The sequence below is a fragment of the Montipora foliosa genome, chromosome 3 (assembly GCF_036669935.1).
Source record: "Montipora foliosa isolate CH-2021 chromosome 3, ASM3666993v2, whole genome shotgun sequence".
NCBI lineage: Eukaryota > Metazoa > Cnidaria > Anthozoa > Scleractinia > Acroporidae > Montipora > Montipora foliosa.
The window spans coordinates 19,415,707-19,435,706 of record NC_090871.1 but is presented as its reverse complement, the minus strand read 5'-3'; the positions used below and the strand labels follow the sequence as shown (position 1 = coordinate 19,435,706).

Here is a 20,000-nt window from a genome sequence, read left to right as displayed (position 1 = left end):
TGTCGACTTAGAAGGTGAGAGACAATGATTTTATAAAGTTGTTGTAGACAATAGACATCTAATGAGAGAACTGAGCGATCCGCGCACTGACATTGTAGCTGGATCATTTAAACAACTGTCACTTTAAATTTAGCCTGCTTGTGTTTTCAAGCATGAGATTTAGTGTGGCAAATTCGGTCGCCATATTGGATGGGTGGAAGATCTGGGACAAGTTACAAAGTGCTTCAATGTCAGTTGTCCCAGATCCTCCACTATATCATCCAATATGGTGACCAGATTTACCAGGCTTAGAATCTCTTGAACCTAATGCCCTTAAAAATAGAAATTACCACCTGCAAGCAGGTTCCTTTAAATTATTGTCCAGCTACACTACATACATGTAAGTGCGGAGATCACTCGCCTCTTTCGTTTATCTACATGTATAACCCGCACTTGAAATATACATTCATTTCATTGATAACAGACATCTCCTAGTGTAAGTGCAAACTGGTTTAGGAAGATTCTTATTCTGGTCTGTGGTACGTTTTTGGAAAGATACTGGATGAATAGGACATGACTCTGTTGTTTTCTATGATTGTGATAAAGCCATGGGATTTATAGGGGTACTGTGGCATACTGGGACAAACAGTTCATAGCTATCAAAGAATTTATAGGAATTATTGCATTTCCTACAGTTAGTCTACTGCAATTTATTATTATTGGCAACTATGCCAGTCAGGTGTGTTTTGGCCAATCAAGAAATCACTAAAGGCTGTCCTGAAAAATAAACTTGAAATGTTCCAGATCAGGGAAAGTAAATAGGAGTCATAAGAGTTACTAAGATTACAAGACAGTTTCACACCAAAGGGGAGCAAGAGCCTGAAGCCTGAGCAAGTTTGAGACATGTTCCATCAAGTCCTAAACGATTGAATGATAATATTCATGGCTAGGATAGAAATCTTTCGTCATAAAGTTTGTTCAGTACTCTTTTTTCATAAGCTTTCTCTTGTTTGCAATGCAGCTTTGTAAGAGGTATTGTTATAAACCAGTACCTGGACTTTTGCTCAACAAAATGAGCACCGTGAAAGGTTGATTCTTGGTCACGTGCCCCTCATCAAATTTGAATGTATCCCAACCAGGATACAATTCCACAGTTGTTGCCCCACCAGATACAGCAGCACAGACTGTATAATACATGTATACCAATAATATATAGATTTAGCCAAGCCTAAAAGCGGAGCCCCCGTTTCTAGCCCCAGAAAGCAAATAGTGTACACTGTATATGGCAATAATAATGCTTCAGTCTGCATAAAGTACAAAATTAATCCTCATTAGTGTATACAGTTTACAGTGATCAAACACCTCTGAGCTGACAGCAGTAAACAAACATTAGCCTGGCAAACAATAACCAACATTATTTTAATCAACAACTAAAGCACAGTAATCTATTTCACTACATTTTCCGTTTGACTGATAATCTTCACACCCTCTCATTTCAGTTTAGAACAACAGGAAAAATTACTAATTAAAAAGTCAAACTAAAGCGTATTAATTCACCCAGTACATGTACTCAACTGCAATTTTGCAATCAAACAAAGCAGCTCATGACTGGACATCCATTTCACACAAAAGGCAAGGGCACACAACGAGCAAATGGTCGCAAATGGGTGCCCCTGAAAAAGCCTCCAAATCGAAAGGTATTAATTTAGTGTGGACAGTCGTCACAGTAATGGTGAATCAGTTCCAAAATAAGCAACTGGCCTCAAAACCGCATGACAAGCAAGACAAAGGATTGTTATAACTCAATCGCTGTAGGAGGTTTTGCCACCGAATCTTATCAAACCGCTTTCCAAAGTCTTACATGTATCTGGTCAAACATTACTTAAAAATGCATTTGTTGCAGATAAAATGTACTGCAATCCAATAAAAAGAAATTTATACTGCATTTAGAGCTTGGTTAACCCTTTCAGCCCCGATAGTGCCAAACGGCACTTATAGATTTTACTCTGTCTAACGCCAGACGATTTTACTCGTCAATGGGGAACCCCTCGGGGCTTAAAGGGTTAAGCTAACAGCGTGAAAAAACTATGTCCCCGTTTAACCCTTTCAGCCCCGATAGTGCCAAACGGCACTTATAGATTTTACTCTGTCTAACGCCAGACGATTTTACTCATCAATGGGGAACCCCTCGGGGCTTAAAGGGTTAAAAGGTTAATATGTCTGATAAAACAGACAGTGATGACAAGAAAACTTGCCAATGATGTCTGCTGTAAGCTTGAATGGTGACATGGTGTGTGAAATATGCCGTAATCTCTGTCAACACGGAATTGCAAACGTTTTCAGGCCTTCTTCTGTTTTTTTAGCAAGTTTTACAAAATATGTGAGGCAGCAAGGCATGCATTTAGAAGGAAAACATTACCTGAAAGCTAACCGTTGTAAAAAAGTGTTTTGTCTCTCGCTTTAGTTCTCTCAGCTTTACAATATTCTTCATTGAAATTTTCTCTTCTTCTCTCGAGGCATTCTTCGGTTTAATTTCTCAAATTTCATCTCCTCATCTCTCCAGCTCTTTCCTGCACTATATCACGTTGCTCGTCACTAATGGTAAAAACTCTTTTTCAAAAGTGACGAAGGTCGGTATAAACGCAGGCCGCACAAAAGTTTCCTGCCAAGAAAATTCGCCCATCCGTGCCTCAAAGCTGCGTTTGTGAGATCCCCTCCCTTCCCTTTCTTAGTCTCCCATCCCCCTCCCCCAGGGTCTTTATGGATGGACGTCCGCTGGGTCAATCACATGACAACCAAAACGAAAAAGGTTGACCGTATTCTCTTGAGTATGGGCCTCTGCCCCAGCCCACAAAGCAGCCTGGAGCCTTGCTATAACAAAGCACTAGTATGTAGTTAGTGTTGTTTTCCCTTAAGTCCTGATGTTTCCCTCAACAAGAATTAATACTCTTGTTCAAACAAAACTGTTTCCCTTGGGATCATAAATAACATTGAACTTTGCCTGACCAAAACTTTGAAATTGTCAGATATAGTCAAAATGTGTTCTTAAAAATTGCCAGTTGCATTGATTACCACTCTCCATAATGATAATGATGATGATAAGGATGATAACAAATTGCACAGTAGTTACTTCTGAGTTTATGATCATGAGATTATTTTGTTGCTTATTGTTCATCTAATTTTTATTTTCCAGGTGCTTGTGAAGGCACATTGTCTTGCTCGACTTGTCATATCTTGTTTAAACCCGAGGAAATGGCCTCTCTAAATTTGGATGAGCCATCAGATGAAGAGCTGGATATGTTAGACTTAGCTTATGGACTCGAGGATACGTAAGTCAACAGAACTTCCATAGTCTGAAATCTGCATTTTCAAACAAACTGTAGTGTGCGAGAAGTGAAGGTCAAGGAAACTTGCTATGCTGCAGTGGTGAGAGCACATGCCTCCCACATTCATGGCCTTGGTTCAAATCCTTACTGACACCATACAGTAGCTTTTCGAATGAGTTTGTGGGTTGTTGTACCTCTGTGTTACTTAGCTTCCAAGAGATGAAAGTTACCTCTATTAGGGGGCTTTCAGAGCTCGAAATTAACGAAAAAATCCTGTGGTGTCAGCAGTTTAACAAAACAAAATATTAGCCCACGCGACTGTATTGGTCGCAATTTGAAGCCCTGAGCAATGGCAACAATTACATAACCCCCCTTACTTTATCCAGTGTTATATCTCAACCCCCCCTCTCTCCTTCATACATACATGTATGACAGCCACCAAACGTATATTAATGCAAACAGAACAGCTCTGCCACTTCATCCAATGCATTTATAATGTTGTATTAGAGTGTTTATACTCAACATTTTCAACTTAACAATCATCTTTACCTGTAAAAACAACAATTCAGCAGGGACATAGCGTTGTTTTTCATAAATATATGTTCCATAAATCAAAGCATTAAGAAATGCTAAGTATTCAGTAACTTTGTTGTTTATTTGCCAACCAATGGTACTACTCATGTGAAAGTAAATTGGAATAGTGGATTATAAACTGTAAATGTGGCTATGGGAAAAGGTTGACACGCCTTTATGACGGGAATATTTCATAGATAAATAAATAATTAAAAAGAAATCCTTGTTTCTTAACAAAGTTTTTAACAGAGTTTTTGGTATTTTTTGATATGTTTGGATATGTTTTATCGCAGTTTTTCATAGTTAAATGTTTTCCAAAAAGACTTCTTTGTAAACACATGGTGTGCATTTATAGAGCAATGCTGTATCATGCACAGGGAAAAATAGGAAAACCCAAAGGATGGGACTCATTCATGGCAAGAGCTGTATATTTCCATGGCCAGACCATTGAGAGTTAATAATTCAAAGTATTTCCTGTACTGGGAAATTTGAACAGTTCCAATATGACCATGGCCAGGAGAATGGGTATACCGTAACATGTTATTTTAGTATTCATTCAAAATATTTCCCAGTTTCTGATTGGTTAAAACCACACGCATAATTTACCATAACAAGCTCCTGTTCACCAAACTTGGAAAGAAACTTCATCATATTGAATCAATGACGTCAAAAGTGCAGCCCGCTGCAGATTATTGAACCGATGAGGTCAAAATGACGTCAAAAGTGCAGCCCGCAGCAAATTATTGAACCGTTGGCCAAAAAAGCTGGGGACGAGATCATGTTATTTTTGTTGAGCAGAAAAATGGCTGCGAGTAGGTTTAGAAGTTTGAGCGAAGAAAATAATTTAATTGAATAATAAAGCAATTATTATTGAATTCAGCTTTCAAAGAATGTGAAGAATTCTGCAGAATATCCTCCTTGACCTGCAGAATTCTTCATATCCTACTCAGCCTTATTCAATAATTTGCTAAATATTTTATATGTTCATTCAGCTTTGAAGTCAGCAGAGTGAAGTGGGAAGGGCAACATAAAGTTTCAAACGACCCCCCCCCCCCTCCCCAAAAGGCTTCTCAATATGTGACAAACCCCCCCCCCCCTTCCTGAATATAATCTCTTCCCCCCCCCCCCCCCCTCCAGTTTCCTAGGTGGGGGCTGCACAAAGGAATGGTGCTGACTGACTCTCTTTTATCCCACAGGTCTCGTCTCGGATGTCAAATTCTTGTCACAAAGGATTTTCAAGGGATTACCTTGACTGTACCCAAGGCCCACAGAGACCTCAGGGATCTCTAACACTATTTGAAAAGAAATTGAATATTTTTACTCAATTTGCATTTCAATTTATTCCTCTTACTAGTCATATTCGAAACTCTCCACGCAATTTCAATTTCACAAACACCTGAAATATCTTCAATTTATTTTACAATGTCACGAATTTTTGTCTACAGAATTTTTACTTAACCCAGCAGTAGAAAACTGCTGGGAAGTAGAGGAAAGACATTTTCGATGTCAGTGACGAATTTGCTTATTTGCTGGCAAAAAGGGTTCATTTGTTCCCGTGGTTGGTAAATTTGAATTCAAAAAACGCTTTTTGTAAATCATTACTTTCCCTGAATTCTGTTTTTCGATGAAGCAGGGAAAAAATTAGGCCTTTCAAGTGAACAAGAGTATAGTGTAGATTACCTTTTTCTTACATGAGCACAGTGTATTGTTAGTTTGTGGTTTTTTAGGTTTTAAATTTACCAGAGAGTTGCCAGGTTAATCAGAGACCACCATATTAGCCACATAGTGCATGTTTGAAGTACTGTCTATCCCTAAAGTGGTGTGTGGGAACCTACATGCTATCCCGAAGAATTTCCCGAATCGGCCCGAGCATGAAAGCAGCTTTATTCTCTTGTAACACTGAGAGAAATGCGCTTTTGGTATGATTTTCGCTTCTAGCACAGGTTTTGTTTCTTTTGCATTTTCTGAACTTACGGGCGAGGAAAAAAAAGACCATCTTCGTGGGACTCATCAAAGGGCAGCGGGATTGCTCAAAAGGAATGCTTGGGTCGCAGCGGTCTCGAGAAACGGTCAGCAAACAGAACAGAGAGTATGCGTAAATGGACGGCGCTGTAGAGTCTATTAAGTCTCTAAACAGTTTTGCCATCAGAGGAAACTATTAAAATTTCTTTTGCTAAGAAAAGATAATACATAGCTTAATAGCTCATTCCTCACTCCCCCTAGCTTCTTATCTTCTTTCTTAATCAAACATAGTGATGTATAACTATGTGCGTATTATAAGTATTGGAACTATGTATAAAAAATGGTATTGTTATAAACCTAGACTTTCACTCAGCAAAACAAGCACTGTCATTGGTTGATTCTTGATCTTGAGGAAATGTACCTAAATGTAAAACACATGCGGGGCGTCAATTGTTTCTCTTTACTTAACCTTGCTCAAGTTCTCTATTTAACGTCGACGACGGCTGCTACAAGACTGCCATCTCAAAATATGATTACAAGTCCGTTGTTGAAATTATTTGGCGATTATTTCAACTCTTTGAACTAGTGAAATGCGTACAAGTTCTTCAAGCTTGAAAATGCTATGAACGGCGTCAACGTTTGGAGAAAGAATAAAGAGTTGGCAGTGGCTATTCGCACGGAACCGTGCAGTATTTTCGCCTTGTTCACACGGAACTTACGAACCGGATGAAAGTTTAACCTTTGTAAGTGATTTTACCATGTTTATGCGCAGAGCACTACCTTACGAAATCCAAAATAGCTTCTTCCAGCTGAGTTGTCACGCATCCATGCAACCATGCCTTTGTCATGCAAAAATTTAGACGATCAAGATGTTCACAGCGTGCCGGTTGAATTTTCGACTGTACCGGCTTAAAATTCGTCTCCTATTTTAGCGTTTACGTTTTTGAACGGCCAGGCGTCTAAATTTTAGTGCGTTTAGCGTGATTCCATGTGAACAGAACCCCTAAATGCATTTTTAACCGAAAGAAAATTCGTCCGGTACCGTGTGAATGTGGCCTTTGACGACAACTGAACGTAAGCATATAACAATGAACAAAACATTACTTTGGTTTTGTTTTTACGACGCTCATTTGAAAACCGCTCTAAACTCCCTTTATAATAGAACAACCGCAGAAATGTCCTTTCGAACAGGTGTTTCGAGAATCGAGTGTGCAAAGTACAGACCTCCCAGTATTTTTATTGAGTTTGTTATTAAAACACCGAACAACGGTTATGTGAATTACACCCAAAAAGCGCAATTTTATTCCTAGGTTGGAGAATAAAGCAGGCTTTTATTTTCTTCCAGTAGGCTTGTGTATTGCATTTTTCATTTTCAAACATTTTCCTCTCTCTCACTCCTTTTTGACTTGAAGTGGACGCGAACAGTAGCCAACTGTGTCCGACATGGCCTGCCACATCACTGCATGGCCAAAAAGAAAGCAATGTTAAACCAGGCCCTAGTTGTTCAAACGAAGGACAGTGCTATCCGCCGGATAGAGCGGTTTTCAATTGAGTGTCGAAAGTAATTAGCGAATTACTTTGGTTTTGCATTAGAGCGACTTTCAATCGACTGTCGATTGAACTTAGAGAACTTTGAACCAATCACTGAGTGAAGTAAATGCAAAACCAAAGCAATTCGCTAATTACTTTCGACACTCAATTGAAAACTGCTCTACTTCACTCAGTGATTGGTTCAAAGTTCCCGCGCCACTTTTTCAACCAATCAAAAGTGAAACCAAAACCAATCGTGACTCGCGCGTGCACATTTTCCCGCGCTTTGTGTCAGCTACGTTTAATTACTTCGAGTTTTGATTGGTTTACTGAATTGTCTCCGTCCTTTTTGATTGGTCAAAGTAATTACTTTGGCTTTGGTAAACGCTCTAAGTCACTATCCACTGGATAGTTCAATTGGTTTTGCTAGTGTTTACCCGCTGGATAGTCATTTATCGTTTTAACAACTGGGGCCAGGGGTTTCGAAGAGGATAACAAATGAGACATTTGCGGAGGTTGCTGCCACTTAATCCTTCTTCTCCTTTAATTATTATTATTTTTTGCTCATTGACACGAACTGCTCTTTTTTGAGGCGTTTTCGTGATTTTCGACATTTTCTCTAGCGACGCATGCGCATTACTTAGCGTCTGGAGTTGGCAAAAAGTAGCCAAGATGCTTCTTAGTTTGCGTTTGCTGTTCGTATTGGTCACGCAACTGAAAACAAGTCCTAATACGCACACTCGGTAGCGTATTGATCCTCAGGAGAGGTTATAGCAGAGTATGACGCTTATGTGTAGCACGTGATAGCGATGACGTTGATAAAATAAAAGCCTCATGTTTTGTTTGCAACCCAAACTGGCCTACTTTATATTGCATTTTATTTAATGTTCTGCGCCTAGAATCGGTTGAGTGTGTGCCTTACGGTTTCCGTAGGAACTTCTTTACGGCGGGTCTAATCTGCAGGTTGCAGGTCGCAGGTCGCGGGTTGCAGGTCATTGTTTCACCATTACAGAAAGTATCCTAAACATTCATGAAAGCTAACCTTAGGCCTAAAAACTCTTGTTTAGGCCTAATTAGGCCTAAGGTTAGATTTTAAGAATGTTTAGGATACTTTCTGTATTGGTGAAACAATGACCTGCAACCTGCGACCTGCAAATTAGACCCGCCGACTTCTTTAGTTTAGCGCGGAAATGGTTACAATTGCATATCATTAAATTGATCATTTCAACTTTTTTATGAGTAATGCCACGGAGAAACGCAACAGTACAACGCGACTACCGGACCCTAATAATGTCATCACACGCTAAAAGACTAACAGAAAGAAAGTCTGCTCGTAAGGAAGAAGGTCGAGGTATTTGCCGTGCTGTTGTGTTAACGCTTCGACCAAATCAGCCCGTGTAGGTTCCAGCGAGACTTGAACTCGAATGGGTGGATCTTACACCGTGGAACCATCCAGCGATTAACCTATTCAGTATAGGAACTTAGCTGAGTGCAGTTCCTATACTTTCTATACTTCCTATCTAACAGGGAAGATTTTTCAATAGCTGTGCTTCCAGTCAAGTCGAACTGCGTAGCGATATCTTTCCCTGCACCCTTGGTGATGAGTAATCTTCTCCCAGCTTCGGTAAAATAGCAACCCTGTGCAATTTGTATTGTCACTTGATTCCCCAAAACATTCGAAAGTGGACTCCTTTCAGATAATTTTTCCTTCTTGTTGAATGGGAAAGACGTATATCTTCGAGTCGAGCACGGAAACTTCCCATGCCAGTGGGGGAGGGGGCGGGGGACTTCAACGCTGGACACCTACAACGCAGGCGTTTGACATCACGAAAAATTTATTTTCGACGGTACATGCAATCGGTGGTATTAAAAATTGGTATTTGAATCACCGCGGAACTGAAAGGAAAAATCGAAGGACATTGGAAACCAAATTTCTAACCACTGACTCCTAAATTAAGAACAGGAAACCACAACTGATCCATGGAACAGAAAATCACAAGTGACCATGGCCACTGATCCATTTCCGTTAAATCAACAAGCTACCAATAATTAACGATTGTTTATTTACTACGGTATATTACGCAATTCTCTCAACCATAATCATCTCAAATTAAAGTAGTGCATCGAAGAACAGAGGGCTTCATTTCAAAACAGCCGAACATCTCTAAAATAGAAAGAAATTACTCCATCCCTTGTGGGAGCACTTACCGTGCTTAAAAAATGATTTCTTTTCACCACTTTAAAATTTAATTGTCAAGTCTCATTACAGGTGTCAGAATTCATCTACCATCTGTTATTTAACCAATAACAGAGAGCGACTTCTTTTCCTTTTCTTTAATTTACAATTTAGGTACTGTTCACTGAGAAGAATTTCTCTCACCCAAATGTGTGTCATGTCGTTTAAACCGTCTATCGGGATGAATTACGAACTCTTTCCATTAACTGAATAGAAAATTGTCAGGTAAGTTTACAAAACATAATAATGTTGTTTTCTCACGCTATTGGGCCACAAACCATATTCTGTTTGTCCCAAAGTTAATTTTAACTTCTAACAGGTTTCAGTATGCCTTCTCTTTGTCATACATGACTGAATCCACGGCTTTTTGAAAAAACTATAATATTTTTCCCAATTATGATAAGAAACGCGCGAGCTTTGCTATTTAGTTCGTTGTTACAGTTTGTCTTCACTGTTTGCAACATGAACATTCTTTTAATTATTTCTTGGCATCTATTCATCATGATCGAATTGTTTGTATTATTTAATTCTTTAGCGATTGAAAGTCACACCTTTAACCAACTTCACTCAAGCTCGAGTCCATCAGCTTCGGCAGCGAGTGTGTTTTTTCAATGTTAAAGTATTTACGAAACCTAAATAGGTCATCTGTGAATTCGTGTTAAGTAAACATTACTTGAAGTGCAAAGAGCTACGCAAAAGTCGAAGTATCATATCAACAGTAACGCGTCTGAATATTTGTTGTTCTGTTCAAACCACTTTACTTCCGTTAAAACCTTTCCCTTTAAACTGAGAGGCGTTTAATTTGCAAACGTACATCCCGATCGTTCAAAATTCTTTGTCCAAAGGCCACTTCAGAAAATACCATAATACTCTTTGTTTGTCCCCCCAAATTTTGCACAAACATTGTTTCCAGTTTCTCTTGGGACTTATAATGGTCCCAAAAGAAAACGAAAACAATCTTATGCAAAATTTGGGGGAACAAACAAAAAGTATTATGGTATTATCTCAAGTGGCCTATAGAAAGGCAAATAGCAAAAGATAATAATTATATAACTCCTTGACTACCTTTAAGAAGAAATGGTCTCGTTTGAAAACAGTCCCCACAGAGGAATTAGTTCTATAAATTCATAGTCCACACGGGAAGGCGAGTTTTTAACGCAGACAGCGCTGTGCAGGTTTGCCTTTTCGTCTTTTTTATATGTTAGCAGTGTTGTAAAAAGGTATTGCAAAATATTCACTGTATATATCTGTAACTGTAACCATAATGATAATAGTAAATAATTTGAAAAAAAACCTTTCCTTTTTCTACCTGCAGTTTGGCTCTAACAACGGCATAGCACCACTAATTAACTTCATATTTTAGTGCTCGAAAAGTGTTCGAAATCAGTATTGAAAAATAGTCCCCGCCTTTTGTCCAGTGTGTTCCGTTTGCATGGTCGAGTCGGTCAGTTATGAATTACCTGTTGGGTCTGATATTAAGGAAGTGATTTACAATTGTCGATCAGTCTTTATCTATGAAGCACCTGCTGAGGCTGGTGTTTCACTAGCGTTGCAAGCACAAGCGCATGGGTCAAACTTTTTACTTTTCCTTGTGCTAGCGCTTATCATTGCGTTCGCTTCCGTTGTGATGAAAACGAAACGCAGCATAAGCACAAGGAAAATTGCTACGTCTGGCCAATTAATTAAAGCACTCGTTCCAGATTCCCCGCGTCTGAGAATTTGAACAAAATAGAGGATGCCGCTGGAGACTTGGCGGTGGTTGATTTTGATGTCTACGTTCGTTTTCACTGCTTGGGCTTGTGCTTGCAAAGCTAGTGAAAACCAGGTTCAGCCTCAACAGGTGCTTCATAGATAAAAACCGCTCGACAATCGTAAATCAGGCTAAGAGAGTGACTTGTCTAAAGTCGTGGCAAACTAACCTGCAAGGAAACCGGTGGCACATTTCATAGAGAAACTAAAAAAATGTTTCATATGGCTACTTTACAGAGACGTAAACCAAAGAAATGAGATTCCGTGGTCTTTAAAGTTCAAATATTCATTGTTGTTTTGCCACTGCGCTCACCGAAACAACCGAAGAAGTTCATTGACAATCATGAACACGCATGTGTGATTTACCTTTTTATTAGATATTCATCCGGTACGGTATCCCACGTGAGTTACGGCGCCTCGCTCAACAAAATCTTCAATGCAACCCATCATTCCGTTAACTCTGGTTTTCCTTCAACTCGTATAAATCTTTCGCCTTTTACTAAAGATTTCCGTGGAGGAGAACAACTGAATGAGTCTGTAGACTAATTTTTTGTTGCCCTGTCTTGTGGCGGGGCTGGTCATGAACCCAAGGATTAACCTGAACCACTGCAATCAGATTTCTCGTGTCCAGTTGCCGTGATTCTGTCGGTAAGTAACGCATTAACTTTGTTTTGATCAAGGAACTGCGCAAATCACAAGCCTTGATACTTATTGCAAACTCGGACATTTTAGACAAGAAAACTCGTTAAAACTACAAAAAGGGACTTTCGCCGTAAATCCGCATGGCTCGAAACCGTCGGCCCCAGGGATTGCTGAAAGAATGCAATGTATCTTGAACACGCATGCGTGAGTGACCGCTTTACAAAAAGGGACTTTCGCTGTAAATGGGCATTACTCGAAGTCTTGATTGCCGAATATATCCTGTGCACGCATGCGTGAATGACCGCTTTACTCAAAACTTATCATCCCACCTGTGTTACCGCGCCAAGCCAAACAGAATCGTCAAGGCAACCTGTTACCTCATTAACTCTGGTTTTCCTCCAGCCCGCAAAAATCTTTCGCCTTTTACTAAAGATTTCCGTGGAGAAAACAACTGAATGAGTCTGTAGACTAATTTTTTTGTCGCCCTGCCTTGTGGCGGGGCTCCTCACGAAAAAAAGGGAACAACTTTGACGCAGATGCGCAACGGAACGCTGTTGTCAGATCTCTCGTGTGCACAAATTGTGTCTCGATGAAGGAATTGCGCAAATTGCAGGCTTTTGATATTTCATTGCAAAATCGAAAATTTAAGTCAAGAAATCTCCTTTAAAAACTATAAAACAAAGTCTCCCGCTGTGAATGCGTGTGGTTCGATGCCGTCGACCTCATCGCTTACCGAAACAATGAACGAAGTTCATTGACAATCCTGAACACGCATGCGTGAATGAGCACTCTTTTCAGTACTAATTAGATACGGCATCCCACCTGTGTTATCGCGTAGGATATGTTGAACACCAATTTTTTAGTCAGTACAACGGCCCCAAACCTGAACTCTACGGCCGTTACATCGACGACTGCATCGGCGCTATTTCATCCAGCAGAGAAGAACTCGATCAATTTATAACCTCCGTCAACTCTTTTCATCCGGCTCTTAAATATACCTGGGAAATTTCGGAAACTTCATTGGCTTTTCTAGATATCAACGTTTCTATTAGAGGCAACGTGCTATGTACTAGTGTGCACTACAAACCTACTGATTCACACAGTTATTTGTTGTATTCATCGTCACATCCATCACATGTCAAGAACTCCATCCCTTATTCTCAATTTCTTAGACTTCGACGTCTATGTAGTGATGACTCCGATTTTTCCAGCAAATCAGAGGAGATGTGCCAGTTCTTCGAAAAACGTGGCTATCCTGCCTCTGTGGTCAAAGCGGGCCATCATCGCGCCCAACAATTTGATCGACAGTCATCACTACAAACGTCACAAAAAGATAAGAATGACAGAATTCCATTCACCCTCACTTTCCATCCTCATAATCACGCAGTCAAAAGCATCATTCTTAGTAATTTTAAATTACTCCAAAATGATCCCGAGACTGGTAGAATCTTTTCGCAACCTCCACTTATTTCATTCAAACGCGACAAAAACGTAGGCAACTTTTTAGTTAGAAGCGCGCTCAAAACTAACGAGCAACCCGGCACTTTCAAATGCGCGCGCTCACGATGCAAAACTTGTCTTTTCATTGTTAACACTAGCAAGGTATCGGGACCTAAGCGATCTGTTAAGATCACCGATCGTTTCACATGTACCTCCGCAAATGTCATTTATTGCATAACCTGCACGTTATGCAATAAATTATACATTGGTGAGACAGGTAGACGACTAGGTGACCGATTCCGCGAACACCTTCGCGATGTTGAGAAGAATGACAAGGATGCATCCAAGCCAGTCGCTCGCCATTTTAATCTGCCTAACCACTCCAAAAAACACATGGCTGTCTGCGGCCTTTCCCTACATCTAGGTACGACGGAAAGCTGCAAGAATCTGGAACAAAAGTTCATCTTTCAAATCGGCACCCTTAATCCTCACGGTATTAACGAACGCTTTTCATTTAACTAATATATTCCTATTTTTCACGTTGCCATGTTACCACCAATAGCGTAGCTCCTACTCTACTATAAAAACTACACGTAACCCATAATCCCTCGATTCGCTCTGACGAAGGGCTAACGCTCGAAACGTCAGCTTTTAGAATCTCTGTACGGTGGCCAATTTACATTATCAACTCCGTTGATAAAACCAAATTTTTGTATACTACTTCCCCACCGACGCAGCACCACAGTTTCTTTAGAAACTACCCCTTCATTCATACTTTCTTTTGTTAGCTCTGGTTTTCCTTCAGCTCGCATAAATCTTTCGCCTTTTACTAAAGATTTCCGTGGAGGAGAACAACTGAATGAGTCTGTAGACTAATTTTATGTCGCACTGCGTTATAGCGGGGCTTGTAAACGAAGGGATAATTTTGACGCTAACGTACAAACAAACGTTGTAGTCAGATCTCTCCTGCGTGATTCTTTCGATCAGTCATGAACTCCCACTAGTTCAGTTTGATCAAGGAAGTGCTCAGATCCAGTGTTTTTAATACTACATTGCATTTCTTTCTGTCAGTAACTCAATCTCGTTTTGATTAAAGAATTACCCAAATCACAGGCTTTCGTATTTCATTGCAAAATCGGAAATTTGAGTCAAGAAATCTCGTTTAAAAACTGTAAAACAAGATCTGTGAATCCTCGTGGTTCGATGCCGTCGGCCTCATCGCTTACCGTGCCAATCAACGAAGTTCATTGACAGTCCTGAACACGCACGCGCGAAGGACGCTCTATTCAGTACTAGCTCGATACGACATCCCACTTTTGTCACCGCGACATGCTGAAAGTATTCGTCAATGCAATCCATTGGTTCGTTAGCTCTGGTTTTCCTTCAACTCGCACAAATCTTTCGCCTTTTACTAAAGATTTCCGTGGAGGAGAACATCAGAATGAGTCTGTAGACCAATTTTTTTGTCGCCCTGCCTTGTGGCGGGGCTCGTTGCGAGGCAACTTTGACGCGAACGTTGAAACTCAACGCTGTAATCAGATATTCCATGTCCATACGCCGTGACTCTGTCGTTCAGTAACATCCGTCAGGATAGACCGCTCTATTCGATACTCATTTCATTTGTCTTCCTATTTATGTTACTGCGCCAAGCTTAACAGAATCGATACGGGATGGGACGAGATAGTTAGTTTGCCAGCATGTAATTTGCCTGTTCTTTGGAAGAAGAACAAAGATATTTGATAAAGGTGCTTTAAGGATTGTACGTTTGTATCTCGATCGATCCATTTTTTGACATATCCCGGTTGCAGTGTGTTAACCTGCTTTAGCTTACTGAAGTAGTTCATTTGCGTCGGCGGGTGTTTGAAACCCTGAAATTTCGCTCCCTTTGGAACTGCGATGATCAGCCTCTTAGTCCCCGCTTAAAAGCAGAAACGTCGCCCCGGGTGAGAGGGTCACCCTCCCAATCCAGTCAACTTTAGCGAGCGTTTATATGAGAAAAATAATTGACCTTTTTACCCAAGTCAACAACTGCCTGTCTCAGTTTCAATCATCAGGAGACTGGGAATACAACGCTGGCCGCGGTGCTATCATGCGTGTCATGTTTTGACAGGAGTTGATCCAACTAGGCGAGCGGAAATGTTTACACGGAAAAAAGTTGGCCCGCCGAACTAGGAAGGATGATCCTAAAATCGAAAAAGGGTGACACGGCTACGTGGGCCACCCTTCTAGCCGAACTAGCTTTTTTATCCTCGCGGAAACGGTTCGCCGCCTATTTAGTTGTAAAGTTGGTTCGCCCAGGGTAGCTTGGGTAGACAGGTGACCCTTCAGTACCCGGGACATTTTTTCTCGTTGCAAACGCAATTCAAAACATGTCTTATATCATTTTCACAACCATTAGAGACGTGCAGATGAGAGGTTTAGTTCACGTAAATCAACAAACTGAAACGGGAAACCGGCGGAAAGCGGCTGCCTGCTCAGGCTTGTCAAAGCACGAAATCGTTCTCTTAGTATTCTATCTTGTCTTTCTCTTTTGAAAAGTTTCTTGATATCAGTAGCTAACAAGCAAGAAATGAGCTCAGTGAAATCCAACAAGTTTCTTTGATATTTGGCATCTCGTTCCATCCCGTATCGATTCTGTTAAGCTTGGGGCGGGAAAAAAAAAATGGGACGACAAATGGAATGAGTAAAGAAATAGAGCTGTGTATCCTGACGGATGTTACTGACTAACAGAGTCACGGCGTGTGGACACGGGAGATCTGATTACAGCGTTGAGTTTCACGTTCGCGTCAAAGTTATTCCTTTGCTTCGCAACGAGCCCCGCCACAAGGCAGGGCGACGAAAAATTGATCTACAGACTCATTTAGTTGTTTTCCTCCACGGAAATCTTTAGTAAAAGGCGAAAGATTTATGCGTGTTGAAGGAAAACCAGAGCTTACAACGTAAAGGTATGCATTGACAATTACTTTGAGCATGACGCAATAACACAGGTGGGATGCCGTATCTAATTAGTACTGAAAAGAGTGCTCATTCACGCATGCGTGTTCAAGGACTGTCAATGAAATTCGTTGATTGTTTCGGTAGGCGATCATATATATCATATCATATATCTTTCTTTACCCTAGGATTTTAGAGTAGCTTGGTGTAGCTAATATCTCTGAGCATTTACCCTCCCAACCATGATACACCTTGGAAGACAGACCACAACACCGGAAACTACGTCCCCTACTCTTTGCGACAAGTGTGTGGGTTCTTTTACGTCCCACAGGATTATGGACATTGAAGGCTTGTGAGACGGTTTATCGTCCTTATCCGAGAAGACTAGAGAGTCTAACCATTTGCAGATGTAATTACAAGGCAGCACTTTCTCCTCAGTAATTTAAAAACCCTGAGTTTTGTCTAACCATTTGCAGATGTAATTACAAAGGCAGCACTTTCTCCTCAGTTAGAGTTACCGCGCACCGGTGGCTCAGTTGATTGAGCACCGGGCTGTCACGTGGGAGGTCGTGAGTTCAAGTCCGGCCGGACCAACACTCAGGGTTTTTAAAAATCTGAGGAGAAAGTGCTGCCTTTGTAATTACATCTGCAAATCGTTAGACTCTCTAGTCTTCTCGGATAAGGACGATAAGCCGGAGGTCCCGTCTCACAACCCTTTAATGTTTATAATCCGGTGGGACGTAAAAGAACCCGCACACTTGTCGCAAAGAGTAGGGCATGCAGTTCCCGGTGTTGTGGTCTAACTTCTGTGGTGTATCATGGTTGGGAGGGTAAATGCTCGGAGATATTAGCTAAACCAAGCTACTCTAAAAATCCGAGGATAAATAAAGATATATATATATATATATGGTCCGGCCGGAGTTGAACTCACGACCTCCTGCGTGACAGCCCGGTGCTCAACCAACTGAGCCACCGGTGCGCGATGAGGCAGACGGCATCGAACCATGCGCATTGACAGGGGAAGACTTTGTTTTATAGTTTTTAATGAGATTTCTTGACATAAATTTCCGATGTAGCAATGAAATATCAAAAGCCTGTGATTTGCGCAATTCCTTGATCGAAACTAGATTGAGTTACTCACCGAAAGAAACACCATGTGCACACGAGAGATCTGACAACAGCGCTTCGTTTCGCATTCTCGACAAAGTTCTTTCTGTTTGATGCTGAGCCCCGCCACAAGGCAAGGCGACGAAACATTTAGTCTACAGACTCATTCAGTTGTTCTCCTCCACGGAAATCTTTATTAAAAGGCGAAAGATTTATGCGTGTTGAAGGAAAACCAGAGCTAAAGAAGTCATTAATTGCATTGACGATTCCATTCAGCTTGGCGCTGTAACACAGGTGGGATGCAGTATCTACGAGCGCTCAATCACGCATGCGTGTTCAGAAGTGTCAAAGTACTTCTTCGATTGTTGGAGCCGACGGCTTCGAGCCGCGCGAGTTCACGGCGAAAGTCTCTTTTTGTAGTTTTTACCCAAATTTTTTTAATTTAAATTTCAGACGTAGCAATAAAGAATCAAAAGCCTGTTATTTGCTTACTTTTTCATGAAAAGTAGCCCATGCTCGTTACTAACAGATAGAATCAAGGCGTCGGGACACGAGAGACCTGATTACAGCGTTCGGTTGCACGATAGCATCAAAGTTGCTGAATTGCTTTATGACGAGCCCGCCACAAGGCAGGGCGATGAAAAATTAGTCTACAGACTCATTCAGTTGTTCTCCCCCACGGAAATCTTTAGTAAAAGGCGAAAGATTTATGCGGGCTGAAGGAAAACCAGAGCTACCGAGACAATAGGTTGCCTTGACCATTCTGTTTGGCTTGGCGCGGTAACACAGGTGGGATGACAAGTTTTGGGTAAAGCGGTCACTCACGCATGCGTGTTCAAGATACATTGCATTCTTTCAGCAATCCCTGGGGCCGACGGTTTCGAGCCATGCGGATTTACGGCGAAAGTCCCTTTTTGTAGTTTTAACGAGTTTTCTTGTCTAAAATGTCCGAGTTTGCAATAAGTATCAAAGGCTTGTAATTTGCGCAGTTCCTTGATCAAAACAAACTTGAATGCGTTACTGACCGACAGAATCACGGCGTCTGGACACGAAAAATCTGATTACAGCAGTTGAATGCACCTTCGAGTTAAAGTTATTCCTTTTAGCTCATGACCACCCCGGCCACAAGTCAGGGCGACGGAAAATTAGTATACGGAATCATTCTGTTGTTCTCCTCCACGGAAATCTTTAGTAAAAGGCGAAAGATTTATACGTGTTGAACGAAAACCAGGGCTAACAAGGTATGCATTGAGAATTACTTTCATATAGCGCTCCTTCGCGCGTGCGTGTTCAGGACTGTCAATGAACTTCGTTGATTGTTTCGGTAAGCGATGAGATCGACGGCATCGAACCACGCGCATTCACAGCGGGAGACTTTGCTTTATAGTTTTTAAACGAGATTTCTTGACTTAAATTTTCGATGTTGCAATGAAATATCAAAAGCCTGCAATTTGCGCAATTCCTTGATCGAGACACAATTTGTGCACACGAGAGATCTGACAACAGCGTTCCGTTGCGCATCTGCGTCAAAGTTGTTCCCTTTTTTTCGTGAGGAGCCCCGCCACGAGGCAGGACGACAAAAAATTTAGTCTACAAACTCATTCAGTTGTTCTCCTCCACGGAAATCTTTAGTAAAAGGCGAAAGATTTATACTGGCTGAAGGAAAGCCAGAGATAATGAGGTAACAGGTTGCCTTAACGATTCTGTTTGGCTTGGCGTGGTAACACAGGTGGGATGATAAGTTTTGAATAAAGCGTTCAATCACGCATGCGTGTTCAGGATATATTGCATTCTTTTGGCAATCGCTGGGGCCGACGGAAATCTTTAGTAAAAGGCGAAAGATTTATACGAGTATGAGAAAAACCAGAGTTCACGGAATGATGGGTTGCATTGAGGATTTTGTTGAGCTTGGCGCCGTAGCTCACTTGGGATACCGTACCGGATGAATATCTAATAAAGTGGTAAATTTAACAAATTGATGTCAGTTTTTCATGCGTCTGTCCTGTTATTGATCATGAATTTCATCATAACATTGTCAAAGTAGCTGTGGATCGCCTAGTGGATCCGCAGACTACTTTGACAATGTTATGACGAAATTAATTGTCAATAACACGACAGATGCCTGAAAAACTGACATCAATTTGTTTTTCACAATGAAAAAAAGGCAGAGGGGTCAAAATTAAGTCAAAACACGAGAAGAACGCCAGACAAAAATGCGAGAAACTTCAATCTGACGCGAGCAATATCGTGTCATCATCGCATAAATTATATATTCATGTGTCTGTCCGCTTATTGACAATAAAAATTAGCCAATGAGCGCGCGAAAGTCCCTTTTTGTAGTTTTTAACGTTCTTTCTAGACTTAAATTTCTCAGACTGCAATGAATTATCAAAAGACTGTATTTTGCCTAATAGCTTAAGTTCGTTACAGACCGAAAGAATCACGGCGTCCGGACACGAGACACCAGCGTTCATTGCACGTTTGAGTCAAAGTTGCTCCTTTGGTTTATGACCAGCCCCTCT

General features: G+C 41.0%; 1 protein-coding gene, 10 non-coding genes and 1 pseudogene across 11 annotated transcripts in view; 5 read left to right on the top strand and 7 right to left on the bottom strand.

The window, feature by feature from the left end:
• The window catches only part of LOC137994579 (2Fe-2S ferredoxin-like), an 8,598-nt gene extending 1,411 nt beyond the window's left edge, over positions 1–7,187 (top strand). The window contains exons 2-4 of the mRNA XM_068840176.1: positions 1–14; positions 3,173–3,308; positions 5,075–7,187. The exon at positions 1–14 is cut by the window's left edge and continues 93 nt beyond it. Coding sequence (XP_068696277.1) covers positions 1–14; positions 3,173–3,308; positions 5,075–5,168 — 244 coding nt within the window. The 3' untranslated portion in view covers positions 5,169–7,187. The remainder of the gene's footprint in view (positions 15–3,172; positions 3,309–5,074) is intronic.
• A 4,623-nt stretch (positions 7,188–11,810) lies between these two features.
• LOC137998222 (U5 spliceosomal RNA) lies at positions 11,811–11,931 on the top strand. The gene has a single exon (XR_011122783.1). It is a non-coding gene; the product is annotated as a U5 spliceosomal RNA (small nuclear RNA).
• A 448-nt stretch (positions 11,932–12,379) lies between these two features.
• LOC137998183 (U5 spliceosomal RNA) lies at positions 12,380–12,500 on the top strand. The gene has a single exon (XR_011122750.1). It is a non-coding gene; the product is annotated as a U5 spliceosomal RNA (small nuclear RNA).
• Positions 12,501–14,222: 1,722 nt separating this feature from the next.
• LOC137998171 (U5 spliceosomal RNA) lies at positions 14,223–14,343 on the top strand. The gene has a single exon (XR_011122736.1). It is a non-coding gene; the product is annotated as a U5 spliceosomal RNA (small nuclear RNA).
• Positions 14,344–14,804: 461 nt separating this feature from the next.
• On the top strand, positions 14,805–14,926 carry LOC137998251 (U5 spliceosomal RNA). The gene has a single exon (XR_011122811.1). It is a non-coding gene; the product is annotated as a U5 spliceosomal RNA (small nuclear RNA).
• A 1,324-nt stretch (positions 14,927–16,250) lies between these two features.
• On the bottom strand, positions 16,251–16,371 carry LOC137998229 (U5 spliceosomal RNA). Its single transcript, XR_011122790.1, has one exon. It is a non-coding gene; the product is annotated as a U5 spliceosomal RNA (small nuclear RNA).
• A 1,226-nt stretch (positions 16,372–17,597) lies between these two features.
• Positions 17,598–17,719, bottom strand: LOC137998186 (U5 spliceosomal RNA). Its single transcript, XR_011122753.1, has one exon. It is a non-coding gene; the product is annotated as a U5 spliceosomal RNA (small nuclear RNA).
• A 375-nt stretch (positions 17,720–18,094) lies between these two features.
• LOC137998173 (U5 spliceosomal RNA) lies at positions 18,095–18,214 on the bottom strand. The gene has a single exon (XR_011122738.1). It is a non-coding gene; the product is annotated as a U5 spliceosomal RNA (small nuclear RNA).
• Positions 18,215–18,592: 378 nt separating this feature from the next.
• LOC137998195 (U5 spliceosomal RNA) lies at positions 18,593–18,714 on the bottom strand. Its single transcript, XR_011122761.1, has one exon. It is a non-coding gene; the product is annotated as a U5 spliceosomal RNA (small nuclear RNA).
• A 318-nt stretch (positions 18,715–19,032) lies between these two features.
• On the bottom strand, positions 19,033–19,154 carry LOC137998181 (U5 spliceosomal RNA). The gene has a single exon (XR_011122747.1). It is a non-coding gene; the product is annotated as a U5 spliceosomal RNA (small nuclear RNA).
• A 139-nt stretch (positions 19,155–19,293) lies between these two features.
• Positions 19,294–19,329, bottom strand: LOC137998212 (U5 spliceosomal RNA; annotated as a pseudogene).
• Positions 19,330–19,995: 666 nt separating this feature from the next.
• Positions 19,996–20,000, bottom strand: part of LOC137998200 (U5 spliceosomal RNA) — a 122-nt gene continuing 117 nt past the window's right edge. Inside the window, exon 1 of the small nuclear RNA XR_011122766.1 lies at positions 19,996–20,000. This exon is cut by the window's right edge and continues 117 nt beyond it. This is a non-coding gene — a small nuclear RNA (U5 spliceosomal RNA).